Genomic DNA, 14,717 nt, shown 5'->3' on the forward strand with positions numbered 1-14,717 from the left:
CCCCGCCTATACGTGTGTGTGTGTTTGCTCTGCTTGATTGTGTTGCGCTTTCGTTGCAGTTGGTTTTTGGAGACATACTAAAAATGACTTCCATTGCAGTTCATCCATTACATTCGCGCGCGCACGCGTGTGTGTGCAATTTCGTGATTATTTCTGTGTGGCTCCAACGCCAACTCCAACTCTCTTTGATGCAACCTGAGTGGGAAAAGGGTTTGTTCCATCCAAATTACAAGTCATCAAACACAATCTTACACAAATTTGACAAAACAACAATGCACACACATACACACACACACAGACACATCGATAACTCAAATCAAGAAGACTATAAATAGGAGAAAACACTGCCTTCAGCCCACCTGTGCGACACACGACACTTCACTTGCTAGTAGGAAAGTGCTGGACGTCACGTAAGTTGTTGGGTGGTGCTGCTACTGCTTCTGGGTAAGCTAAAATTGGATAGCTTCCAGCTGCAGCGGGCGCCGCACAGTGTGTGGCCACCACCACTTGTCAGAGCTTCTCCTTCACTTCCTGTGCAAGGTGTCCTCTTTCCCCCGCGGAATGTAAAACGGGACACGTTAAATTCACTCATTTGCAAAAACACTACTCAATTGATCGAACCGGCGCAGCACGCGATTTGATCATTTGTCAGCGAGCCTACTGCGATACAAAACCAAGCGTCACGCGCGCTCGTTCACCCCTTGATTGCTGCTTGCCATCAAACTCCCCTTGGCGCACAATCTTTCGCTATAAAAATCTTCAGAAAATCGATTTTGGAGTTGTAGTTGCTAGCTACCATCGTTCGATTTGGGCTGTCCCCTTGGTGCAGGAAGAAGAGAGAATGGAACGAACAACCAAGGTGCAAGTGCTTTGTCTTTGCGGTGCGCTGTATTACTGCTGCACAGTACACACACACACACACACAGGTAAATAGTGGTGTTGACTCTCGAAATGAGTGTAGTAGATTGGTTAGTGATCATTTTGATAAGAGATTAGCTTTCTTTTTCGTTTGGCTTTTGCCAGTTGCAGCAAGCCCAGGAGGATGATATCGATTCAACTCTGATCGATAGCAACTGATGATCCAACAGTGTGACGAAGCATTGTCTAGATTGACTGAGGAATTAAATTGCCGATTGCCGTAGATAGCCGATTGCCGTAGAGTAGATTGCCGAGTTAACATTAACCGGACAGTCTCATGATGCACTGACGATTCGTGCGCTGTATGGCTAGGACATTACATCTGTACGAGAGCGAATCTGTGAAGATAATACTAACACCGTGGATACAGAGAAGCATCGCTTATGTGTCGACGAATAAGAATCCTGCGTCCAAGGATAGCAGATTATCTGACCAAATACATGGAAAATACTCGTATCTGCTCGAGATTATCTCGTGAATGACAGTTGAATTGAGCGCCGATGAGATTGTTGATGTTATTGTGATGTTTGTGTACATGTCAGATGTTGAGTTAGAAAATATTTTTTGGAAAACTTGCGCAAAATATGTTGCAGTTCCAGACTGTAAAATGACATACAAGGCATACAAAATGACAAGGATGGAAAGAGCAAAACGAACAAAATGTCACACCAAACAAGTAATACGTTATCATTTCTCTCTCTCTCTCTGGAATCAAATTATGGAAAAACTAATCTCATACTGGAGATGCAGGGATATGAGAAGGTGTTCAGGAAGAATCTCATAGCAATACTGTTCGAAATCTGCCCAATTGGTTATAACACAAAAAAATTCAACATTAACATTTTGGCTCACGGTGCAACATAGACTTCTTATGACCGCTGCCTTATTAATTCGTTTGTGATCAAAAAACAATGCTGGATTATATATATAGTACTGTGGGACGAAACGAAAAGCGTACAACAATGAGGAACCATATTTACCCAAACGTTCATTAATAATGATGTTCGTTATGCGAGTACGTTCACTGGAAGGAACCAATGTTTCCAGGCCTTTCACCGCCTCGGCGTGCACAGCAGCTACTGGGAATGGATCTTCCCTGGACAACTCCTGCCTGGCAGTATCGTCGGCACAGAAAAGAGCTACCCGCGTGTGCACAAGATACTCTCGCCCGATACTCGGTCGATACTGGCGATGATGATGGTGGAGCTATTTTTCTCTTCGATCCGTGATGCACGATCGTTTCCCCGATTTCAATGATGCTGCCGCCCGGCTTGCTACCGTCTTACCGTCACACACACACACACACACACCACACCACCACCCCCTGCTGAGGTGTGTTCCTATTCTCGGTGGACCCGCGGAAAGGGGAGACGTGCGCGCGTTTTTAAATTTGCTCCTCTCCACCACCGTTTGCTTCACTTTCACTTCGCCTTAGCCTTTCTTTGCCGTTGACTGAAGCACCACTCTTCCTTCTGGTGGTGGCGGCAGTGGTCTGGTTCGTTCCGAAGTATACCACAAAACCCCCGGGGCGGCGTGTCTCCACCACACCACACCACTCTCTAAAGGGAGGGCGACGACGACGCACTAGTACCGCGCACAAGGCCGGAACGAAGATTAGTATTTATAGAATAAAAATTGTAACAAATCAACATAATGTTGTTTTCCTCTCCGTTCTTCTTTTTTTTTTCTCCACTCGCATCAGCACCGCATACACATTTGGGGCTAACGTTCCACCACTCGCACCGCTGGGGGGGGTTTCGCGTTAGTTCAATGCTTCATTTGTTGCTTGCTGGCCGGCTCTGGTAGTGCGCTGCTGTGATAGGGCAAGCGATACGTACACACCACTCTCCGGCGGCTCCGACAGCGGATTCCACTCCGATCACACACTCTGGGGTCTGGTAACACTGGTTATCGTCAGCTCAGTTTTATGGTTTACATTCTACGACGCTACTACTGCTACTGGCGGCTCTTGGCGCTGATCACTATAGGCGCACTGGAGTTCTGGCCGTACGCGCGCGCTCGCCGTTGTTTTTCATCATGAAATCGATTCTTTTATTCTTTACACCGCAAACGGAGATCATGGAACGAACGGAACAACGAAGACCATTTTTATAGAGAAAGTTTTCATGCATTCCATTGCCAGGTCTATTGCACAGTGTTTAACGTGATTTGCTGGATGATGTCTCGACGGTAAATTGCAAATAATTCTATAATTTCACAAACTATCGAAACTACTTCAATAAATTTGAGTAATTTGCTATGGAAAGGTTGAGAAGTAGTTTGATAAAAAATTTGATTTTCAATTTATGCCTTCAGTATTCCATTTTTCAGGCAAAATGAAACAAAATGAAATGTTTGCCAACAAATCTTGCTGAGATCAAACGAAAAACTAAGCAATAAAACATGAAAGTAGTACACAGCTTCAGCAGGCTGTATGCTTCATTTATCAAAGTTCTCCAAAGAGCACAGAAACATTAAAAGAAACACACAAAAAGGTTGTACGAGATTGTGCGCGCCTCTGGCTACTAGGACGCTGAATCATATCGACGTTCGCCGTCACCGACAACAAGCACAATCACCTAGCGCGTAGTAAATACTGTGTCAAACCGATTGACGCCAAAAGAAATATTCATCTCTCTCACTCTCTTTCTTTCTTTCTCTTTTCACTATTTTTACTTCTCGGTTTGCGATCAACACGTCGTCCTCATAACTTGGATCTTTCTCGGTACTCGCTTGATGGGGGGGTATGACTCAAATGTATTATTTCCCTTTTTCTGCGTTACCACTGCGTGCCGGGTGCGTTTGTTACACTACCCGTGCACCTCTCAACCAAGTGTAAGTGACGTGCTAGTATATTTTATATTTGCAGTACATCCCTCTCTCGGCGATCGCAAGACGCTCGCCAGTTTCTTCCGTTTCCTCCGTTTTGCGGCACACTTCTTCTTGGCGTGCGGCGCGCGCCTGCGTGCGTGCGTCAGTACGAAGCGAACCCGCGTTCACACTGCGCGCAACGACGGTGGAGAGGGCATCGAGGCATCGAGATACACACCGAAAACACGAGGAATGCGTTCCGCGCGCTTCACGATGTAGGAAAAGACGCAGACACCAGCACCAGCAGCAGCACCAGCAGCATAATAACAATCAGTATCGTGGCCACGGCCATGGTGCTGGTGCTTCTTGCCACCGGAGAAAGCAATGGTGAGCGGCGCGAACATCGGACCCGGGGGAGGGCGGCTCGAAAGGTGGCAACACGAAGAGAGATGCCGGAGAGAGAGGAGATGGCAATAACTGGTTGATTTAGGCGTGCATTTCCCCCTTGGATCGTTTGAATTCTGTCTACTAGTAATAGGTGCCTCTCGGTGCCTCGAAGTGATTATTACCCGACACAAACCACGATGGCCACTACCACCGCTGCGCTGTACCGCGGTCTTCCCTATGATGGACATCAGTTTGGATAGCTTCTTTCACCGGTCTTTGGTCGGCGTGTCGACGGCAATTTTAGTCGTCGTGGTGTTTGATTTAATACTCATTAGAGTAACAAATCAAAAATTGTAAGCTCAAGGCACGACAATATACTGCAGAGAATTTAATAGTTCCCTTTAAATTATATCGATCCGTACGATTGATCGATTCCAGTTCTAAAAGGCTTACAGTATCATGCAATGTGTTATCACGAAAAGTGGAGGCTAACACATCACACCGAGTCAGCACACTCGGAATGCATTAACAGTCCTGGAATGCATTAACGAACAAAACAAAAAAAAGAGATCCAATACCCTCATGATGATGAAGGTGATGTCCAGTTTGAGAAGACACAAAAAGTGCCACTTTATCAGAGCTGCTCGACGCTCGAGGTCGACAACTTCCAATGAGGCTATACGCGAGGAGATCGGAACTCTACTCGAACCCGGTGGTGTGCCGTCAGCCCTTCCTCCTCCGGTATGTTGTCTCATGCCACGGACGTGTTCAATCCGGGGGTGCACCGGAGATGTAGTAGTCTTCTCTTTGCGCCACTAGCACGGGGCGGGGAATATGACTTGAAATTGGTTCCCTCTGTCACACTAGAGCTCCAGATTGGAGGCTTTCTATCGGAAGCCTTGTTTCATGCCGGTAAACATAAGCACCACGCGACTAATGAGTTGATATTATACGTGACATGGACACGAAGGACCCACGGAAGTGGTTACTACAAACAACACTGTCGAACAATAGATCACACACAGACAGCGCTAACAAGGACAGTGTAGATACTAGTGGCCATCAGATCCAAGATCCATGAAATGATCCAATTTGACAGCCTCGCAGCCACGGCTGCGATCGACTTAAAATTCTTTGCGTTTTGAGGTCACCGATAATCAAGGACATCGGCAATCCACTGTCCGTACTAGGGTACATCATCCGTACGTTACACAGTAATAACCCGGCTAACTAACACGCTTCATTCAAACGCGCCGGACGCAACGCATATACACTTCCACGTTCCGCTCGCGGTGCAATCGAATCAATGGCAAATGGAATGCATTTAAAATTATGGAAATCGCGAAACACGAAATCGCACGAGCGTCTCCATATTATGGCCCCCCTTAGGGGCACACCAATGTCGATCACGTCACACAAGGACACACACAAAAAACACGTCAGATATCAATCAGTTAATCACGATACCCCGCTTCTTAGGACATTTTTCTGTGACTTCACTGTGAAGATCGCATTTACACGCTACGTGCTCCGGCTGATGGACACAAAAATCTCAGTGAAGATGATACGCCAGTAGTACGAGAGACACACCGAGCACGAGCACGAGCACGAGAGAGAGAGTGAACGATCCGACACGGTACACGGCGTATGATGAACTACTAACAACCGACCAACCAACCAACCAACTAACCAACCAGCGGCGAATCCCAACAACCAGTCGGTAATAGTCCATCCGACCACTACTTCCAGCACACAGCACAATATTTCCCCCCACAAACCAGGCAGCTTCCGGATGCAACAATGAGTCGGGAAGCGCGTAGAGCGTTTTAAACGCTTCCATCGCACTCAATTGAATGCTCACTCTTCGGGCCTGCGAACGGCCGAAGCTCCGAGCGTCCCGAGAGTCACGAAACGCCAAAACACACACCGAACGAGCGTGGCGCACTCGCTCGTTCGTTCGTTTGCTCGTTCGCTGGCTCGCTAACCTCCCTCAAACGACGAGGAATCTGCAACCATTATCGTGTGCTTAAGATCGCGTTAGAGCAACGAGCTGCGAGAGAGCGAGAGAGCCCCTCACGTTGAGTAGCCGAAAGAGAAAGAGAGTTAGTGATAATGCTCCATTCCACCATGCCACTCCATTCTACCATGCCACTCCATCATTCGACACACGACGCGGTCGACTCTGGCATCGCTCTATCCATCTGGCCACCCACCAACATCACCAACTAGCGCACCGCCGCCTCGTGCACATCTTCTCATCTCCATCAGTAATGGCCATTTCAGCTCCGGTCTCCGGTCCCGATTGGCGATGGCATATTATAGCTAGCGGTGGCCGCCAGCCAGCAAGCAGTAATTCGGAAACAATCGGCACTCGCTTGTGAGTACCAGCCACAACCAGTACTCAGCCTCGGCGGGCGAAGCGAAATTTGAGTGAATCTTGCATTAATCACACACCGTACTACGAGGGAGGGGACCGTACTACGATGGAGGCTAGTAGTGAGCCTCTTAGCTGTATATCACAGAAAAAGTAATGATGATAATGACAGCAACAGCTAGTGCAGTGTGTATGTATATTCTTTTCGGGTGCATTAAAAGTTAGAAAATTAATTTGAAAGCACCTTAACTCCAACAATGAGTAGCTGATCAGTGTTACTAGACACACCGTTGCCAAGGATACATATGACAATCATATCTCTATCCAGTAAATGACGAGAAGCAACAGACGCTCTACGCTAACTACTCACCTCTCTCTCTCACACACACTAAAGGGAAATGGACGAATCCCCCAGCTTGCTTCGAGCAATCTGTCACCTTCGTTCGAATCGGTATTAACCCTTACCAAGAAGTGAGTGAAGAGAGATCATTGAGAAATTTGGAGTCTGGATGGACTCACTACGGCCACCGCGGGGCCACTCAGACACAGGCTGCGGCCCCGTACGTAGTAGAGTGTTCATCTCTTTTGTTCCAGAGACACGCTGCTGCTGCTGCGTTCCACTTTTAGCTGGTCGTCGCAGTGTTTCGGACGACGTGCTAACACTCTGTGTAGGTTACAGTCAAAAGTCACACCATTCCCGTCATCCTTATCCGCATCCTCACCACCTTGTTTTACTACGAACGTTTTACTCAAAATGAATTCATTGCCAGTGTGCGGCGCGCGCGCGAGTTCATTCGATGGTTCCAACCGAACCGAACGATTAGTAAGATCTCATCTCGGTGGTTCTATCTGTAAAGTGTCCGATCGCACTTTACCACCCATAACCTCCACCTGCAACGATGCTCCCCATTCTGTTGTTTCTCTCTCTCTCTCTCTCTCTTTTTGATACATTTCCATTCGTACCTCGCTCTCTCTCTCTGTTGCTGTCTCTGCTCCGCTCTCGATTCTCTATTTGTTTTCGCCCCATAACCATGATGAGAGATCCTCTCGGCACCTCTCGGTACACCGAAGCCCCATGGCGCAACATTATTCTTCTTCTCCAGCAGCAGCAGCAGCAGCAGCAACACGAACCCGTTCCATTCTTTCCCCTACCAAGCGAACACACACATGCGGCGCGGCGAAGACGACGACGACGACGACGACGACGACAACATTGGGGTTGCGAGAGGAAATCTGATCAGAATCATAATCACTGCTTCCAGAGCCCCGAACACTGTTGTTTGTGCTCTGCTCGGTGGTTCTGCGTTCGCGCGCACCCGCACCCGAGAATGCCCGAGGAGGAATGTGCGTGTGTGTGTGTAAGCATGCTTCCTCCTCCTGCAAGTGGAGCGCAAATCATTTATCACTGTCAGAATGCGTTGCCTCGTCGTCTCTCGCTCGTTCAACCGTTCGACCGTTCGTCCGTTCGTTGTACGGTTTTTCTTTTCGGGAAGGAAAATGGTAATTCCAAAAGCTTGTTACCGACCAGAGTTCGCCGGTTAGTAGTGGCGGCGGATTCTCACTGATTCTATATACTTGTGCCGGGGCTTTTTGTTCAACGTTGAAACATTAAAATCTTGGCGGTGCTCCTTCTCGGAAGGAAGACGACCAGTGACCAATACCGTCCCCGGATGGATCTATTCTTATTGTACAACTTATAGAGCATTCATTGATAATCCTGATAATGATTATGGGTGTCGGATGTGTTCTAACTGACGTCAAAACATGTCGGATTTTTTTAATATCCTACGATCAAGCATCAACAAAAATCCTGACCCGAACTTCGTTAATGATCTTAGAATAAGTTATCATATTACTAACACTCTGCTAACGATGTCTAGCTACCGTGTTCAATGTCTTCACCTATTTCTAATTATCATGTTCGATCGAAGTATGATCAACACGAATTCTAACACAACTTTAGTTGCCCAAGCAATATAAACCCATTGATGGATTAATTCCGTTCGAACCATTATCACAAAGTGTATGCTAGTGTCTAAAGCTCTTACTGTTATGCAGTCCTTACAGATAAAGAGAAGCCAGTCACAGTCGTTTGGGACGTTAAATGATATAATTCCTTCCTTCCCATAAGTGTCCTTTTCAACAGCATTACCAAGAAAAGGGGGGTGGGGAGGAGACAGGACATTGCATGTAATTCTTCCGGAACGCAATCCATAAACCGGCACACGAGGCACAAGCAATAGCTGTCACATTCAGTCGCCGAGTACATGGAAACACTCCTATATCGGCGCAACATTGCAGAGCATTAATAACAATAACTAGTGTGCGTAATAGGTTTACCGATATAACCATTAGCCGGTTAGCGTCACGTAGAGAGCTTTGCGAAGAGCACACAGCTGTGTACCACAGACACACAGCAGTGCAATATGCGACCCCCTCTGATTAACAATAGAATATCTTTACACCAAGAAGCTATAAGCTGGGGTAAAGGAAAATGTGTTTATCATCGTTTCAGAGCAAAAAGAGCATGAAGATTGAAAATAAACCGGCGACAAGGCAGCAGCATATCGAATGCGTGCACACACGTACCAACTTCACGTAGAAATCGCATGAGATGCGAAAAGCTTCCTTATGCACAACCGAAAGCTACATTAAACTCCTGGCTAAACCTGTTCAGTGGTCGTTACTTATGGAAATAAAATTCAAATTAACGTTTACAGCTCTCGTATTCAGTAAGGTAAACAGATGAATAAGCGCCCTTTCCGATGGCCACGACAGCTTCTGGTAAGAAAATTATGTTAAAAGCAAAATTAACCATAAATTGAATAACTATAAAGTTAATGTCTATAAATTCCGCTCCACCGATAATTGCAAAGTATTTCATGTTACGACCAGCCACTTATAAGCTGCTTCGCAGGTACATATGAAATGTATGTATGAAGTTGACATTGTGTGCTTTGCACAAGTATTGCCACTAATCACCGTCCAGTTGATTGTTTTCTTCAGTCACTAGTTACTGCTAATAGCGGCTTGCGCCGCCAGTTATTTGTTATTTGTATGCAAATAATCGAAATCAATGCTGCTGCACTACGGCGCATATTATTGATCGCATTCTGGGTATTGTCGTACGATGGAACGCCGTTTGAGTGCGCACTGACTTCTTACTTTGCGGCTCATCCGTACAGCGAAGCCAACCTGGGCGAGAAAATGGCGATCGATCGCCACGTGCGTGGTGGTGAATCGAACACAAAAATATATCTCGAAACCCCCAAAACAAAAAACCGCCCCGAACCGCCAACAACCATGTTTGGTTCTCGACGCACGGCTGCTGCTTCTGCGAAAAGGCTGCAACTACGGACTGATTGAATTTCGGTCCGAGCGCGTAGGGGTGACATCATTTTAATTAAATTAAACCTTTAAACCACACACTCACACACACACACACACACAGCGACACGAACAGAGGGAAGAAGGTTCATGGGCAACGAGCAACACACCAATTGTGTATGTGGCGGTGGCTGCCACCACCGTCGTGCGTGCGTGAAAGGCCATCTCTCCATTCCCGGTTGGTCGGTCGGTTGGCCGGTCCGTCGCCGGACACAGTACGTCAGCCGAAGTGGGATGGTATGCTCTTTCTTTCGTAACGCACGTCACGGTCTTCTACGGCCTTTTAATCGAAGAACTCAAACACACAATCATGGAAAGTGAAGTTGCGTGAATCATAAATCTATCGAAATCTCTAGAAGGAATGCAATCCTTCTAGAGAAGGCAATTCGTCCGAAGGTATGATCTAGTTTAGTAATGTTCAATTCAGTTTTTGTCTGCGAAATTCGTTGTTTTCCTAGAGATTTATAGACCACCATCCACGTAGATGTAATCCATCGAACTATGCTGTGTAACAAAACTGAACGAAAGTATGAAAGTGAGTGGCGCAATTGTGTATTTTTGCCTGCCAGTTTCGTTCGTAAACAAAAATAATGAACAAAAAGATTCGCAAGAATATTAAGAAGTCTTGAAGGAAATGAAAAAGAGACATGCAAATTCGCGAAATTGACGACACGAAAGGCATGAAAGATGAAATGAACGTGAATGGTGCGGACTAAACAGAAATCATTAACTGATCCAGAGCGTCTAAAATTGATCAATCAAGGCAATCACATCATAAGTAAACATATTAGTTTTTTAGGTTTTTACCTCAACAAACCGTATTTGTTTTCAAAGCCAAACGAATAATTACATTAATTCGAATATTGCCTATCGCTGGTCACTACTTTTTTCTATCTTTCAGGTAATTTTCGAATGTCAAAAGAACTCCTCGTCTTTTGAAGCAATACATTCAACTATCCATTTTTCGCTATTTTCATAAATGAGATAGGCTCTTTGTACCCAAAAAAATTAGGCAACCAAACAAGCTGTATTCAGAAAAAACAATGTCTGGTGTATTCATTTCATTTGCGATGTTTTCTGAAAAGTTTTTCTCCGGTTTTGCAACATGAGGTCGTGCGTTATCATGTTTAAAAATAAGTCTATCATGTCGGTTATCCCATTCTGGTCGTTTTCTAGCCAGAGCTCGCTTCAAATGGATTAATTATTGACGATAACATTCTACATCAATAATATGTCCAGTTTCCAGAGGTTTTAGTGTACGACACTGTTAAAATCTTTCATTTTTTATGTTTTTCCGATTTTTTTGGTTGGCTCGAACGTACTGTGTCTGTAACCTCCGGTTCTATTCATTTGAAACCAGCTTCTTTCACATATTTTTTTTTGTCGTAACATGTTCATCATATACTTCAACCAAGAAACGATAACTTTTGACAGCCGGTTTCTTCAAATTATACATAAAAGTTAGAAGGTTTAGATAAAAGTTAACTTATAAAAGTAAACTTCCCCGCAAAATTGACTTTTGAGACACAAAACTCAACATTTTTAACTCGAGAAAAAAATATGTTATAGTCAATATTATGAGCAGTTGGAACTAATTCGCGGACTTAATAGAAACATGTTTCTGATTTACAATCACATTCCGGCCAATTAACAATGGGGATAATGTTACTCTGCAGCCCGTTCGCCGCTAATTTGCAATCTGTCATAAATATCGATAAATTTTCTGTCAACGCTCATCATAACGTAAACGTGTGTGCCATGCATGTCGCTGGCTCAGGGGATGACTCAGATCTGGCGACTCCTCAAACCGAACACACAGATGACTCTCGAACGCCACTAACCACCGTACTACTGAACACACACATCATCAAGACGCGCTTGGTACATCATCAAACGGCAACGCTAGGCCGATGATGCAGCTGTTGCATTGCCCATTCGTTCGGCTGGACCACGAAATTCAACTCCTTCCGTTCCGACGACGACGACGACGACGACGACGACGAGACCCCGAGAAGAGAGACAGCTGAACAGCACCGTATGCCGTGTGCCGCCGCCAATCCATCCAATCGCGTTGCCTTCCTTCCTTTCTCTCTCCACCCCATCCCATCTGTTACGCGGCTGCATTCCGATTCGGTTTACACCATATCATCTCACGCTTGTCCTCCACTCCACTCCACTCCATCACCCACAGCCCGCGTTGGCCACCGCGATGAGGAGAAGGTAGGTTCGTCGTTGTCGTCCGTTCCTCGTCTTGCTGCTGCTGCCATGAAGAAACGCCATGGCGTTTGTTCCGTTTCAGAAGGGAGAAAAGTTCACTCGTCGTCGTCGTGGTCGTAGTCGGCGGCGTAACTCGAGATGAGTTCGTCTCGTGAAGGGAGGAAATTGTTCATTTACAAATCCAAAACATAGGCATTACGCTTCTTTCCCGTTTTTTTTTTTGCTTCCTCCCTTTTTGCCCGTTGCCAGTACTAACCACTGCGTGCACTGTGGCGTTTAGGCATGTCACGCATATTTATCCACGATATCCACACCACTCTTGGTTCTCTTTCTCTCTCTCTCTCTTTAAATCTCTCTATACGATTGCCAACCCTACAGTGGGGGTCTCTCGGATGGATTCTCTTCTATAGCAAGTTCGTGCTTGGTGAGCAGCAGCAGGTGAGTTCGCAATCCTCGCCAAACACAACTCTGCAACCCACCTTCCCCATATATGCACTACACTGCTGCTGCTGCTGCTCTTTGGGGTCTCGTTCCAGTCATCGACAAACACACGGCGCGCGACATGAGCAGAAACACATTTTCGGTGTTTCTCAACCAGACACCAGGCAACGGTGCGTCGCGTAACCTCGCAAGCAGGGGTCGATGATGAGAGGTAGTAGTAGTAGTAGTAGTAGTAGTAGGCCTCTCGTCACCTCTCACGCGGTTTCCAACCATGGCTATTAAGCGGTGGTATCAGTTTGCGGCCATCGTTTATCTCCAGGCAACCATTGCCATCGTTTTGGGGTAGATGTATTCCCTCCACCACGCGTATATGGGGCCGAGCAAATGATGTGTTCTACACATTATTGCTACTCTCCGGAATCGTTCTTTTGGTCGATGCACAGGGAGTATTGAGGTGTACAGAGAAGTTTACTTAGTAACCGCCGACTACGCAATTTTGTTAGATATCGGGGACAACTCAACAACCAGAAACTCTCCTATGAAGTCTAGTAGGCGTCCGAACAATAAACTTTTTGGTTGGCCGGATAATGAGTTGACAGCTTTGACAGTAACGCGGCGAATGGTTTCCTCAGATTTGTCCTTTAAGTCCTTTTTTGTCTTCGGTAGCTGACGCAACCGTGCCAAGCCGTGTGTGTGTGTTATATGCCGCACCCACACACTCACACAGAAACGATAGTGAACAATGACCGGGAGTTTTTTTTTGACATTTACTGTTGGACTTTACATACATAGATTTCGCGGGATTGGCACAGCCTGGATAAAACAAAAAAGAAGTACCCAATATGTTACTTCAAACGCTCCAGCACCAACAGCAGCTGAGGGCCGGAGTTTCGTGGTTCGGTGATGTCGATGTGAACGCACACCTCTCGATCAGCAGCTCGCTGATGGTTTGTGGCTTGCCATTATCGTGCCAATGCCGTCCGCTCAATCATACCTACCGAGCAGCAACCCCCTCGTACTCCCGCCACTGAGGGCGCACAAAACAATCGTTGGCCAAGAGACCAAAACTCCTACAACTTGTGCCTGGAGTTGTCCAAAACTGTTGGGTGAAAATCGGTGCGAACAAAGCTTCGGCTGCTACCGTGAGGCATCCCCCACCAGAGCACACGGAGGAAGGTCATAAATTATATGGCGAACTCAAGCCGGCCGATGGTGGCGATGGCGGCGAAAACCTGAACGAAAACCGTATGTATTGAAGCCTCTGGCGGATATGTCTTGCGCCTAGCCGGGTGGTTCCGTCTTCTTCAATCTCACCCATCTCTCGCTTACAGCGTCGCTCACGCCGCTCTGCGCTCTTTCTTTCTTGTGTTAAGACATATTTGTAGCTTGACGAAATCAGTTAACAATACAGCTTTGACTTTATGCCAGAAAATAGTGACCATTCTGTATAGTTGAAGATGCTCAAATCGTAAGCGTATTATTGTACTTTTGACTTCCTACCGTGTTTACTAAACTACTTTCTTCACATATCTTAGTACAGTCAAGGCATATGTTTATTACAGATAAGTAATAAAAACTGTCAAACATTTTAAAATTAAAAAAAAAATTTTTTTTTTTGCATTAGCATTGTGTTGACACTGGACCTGAGCATTTGTAGAAAACTCTCTTTTTGTATAAAAAATGACAAATCCCTTTAAAGCAGCTATAAGTTCAAGAATATTATGGAAATTGATATTCTGTACAAGAAGTCATTCATTCATATTCTGTACAAGAAGTCATTCATACAAATATTCCAAGAATTGTTGGGTTACTCAATTTTCGAACTTATTTTCCAGACTTAATATTCTTAAGTCCAAGATACAAATGCTCCAAATTCTCCTACTCTGGTGCTCTCCACGAAATTACCAGTTTCTGGCTCTAATACTGGCTTGCAGTGCAGATATCCACATGTTTGATTCTTCATGAAGATGATTTAACAGAAAATACGTACATTTCCAGCACTTCATAATGGCGTAAGCAGTGGACGATTACAACTGGCCCACCGGTGGTGGTGCATGCTAATGTGAGTGCGCGAGCAGCAGCAGCAGCGTGTTGTTGGTGGCATCCGAGTAAAACGTCAGATCACCGGTCGGGTCTGTCGAGAGGAGGTCGACGCGAGTGAACTACCAATTTCCCTTTATAC

General features: G+C 45.8%; 1 protein-coding gene across 5 annotated transcripts in view; it reads right to left on the reverse strand.

Moving 5' to 3' along the window:
• The window catches only part of LOC125956425 (neurogenic protein mastermind), a 116,007-nt gene that overhangs the window by 34,665 nt on the left and 66,625 nt on the right, over nt 1-14,717 (reverse strand). Inside the window, exons 1-2 of one of the 5 annotated variants that reach the window (XM_049688280.1) lie at nt 5,584-5,718; nt 1,899-2,975 (exon numbers count right to left, since the gene is read on the reverse strand). The exons of 3 other annotated variants lie outside the window; for them this stretch is intronic. In XM_049688280.1, the coding sequence (XP_049544237.1) occupies nt 1,899-1,910 (12 nt within the window). In that variant the 5' untranslated portion in view covers nt 1,911-2,975; nt 5,584-5,718. Of the gene's footprint in view, nt 1-1,898; nt 3,068-5,583; nt 5,719-14,717 lie in introns of those variants that run through there. One more of the 5 variants, XM_049688279.1, reaches the window with a different exon arrangement.

Source organism: Anopheles darlingi, chromosome 3, assembly GCF_943734745.1.
Source record: "Anopheles darlingi chromosome 3, idAnoDarlMG_H_01, whole genome shotgun sequence".
Lineage (NCBI taxonomy): Eukaryota > Metazoa > Arthropoda > Insecta > Diptera > Culicidae > Anopheles > Anopheles darlingi.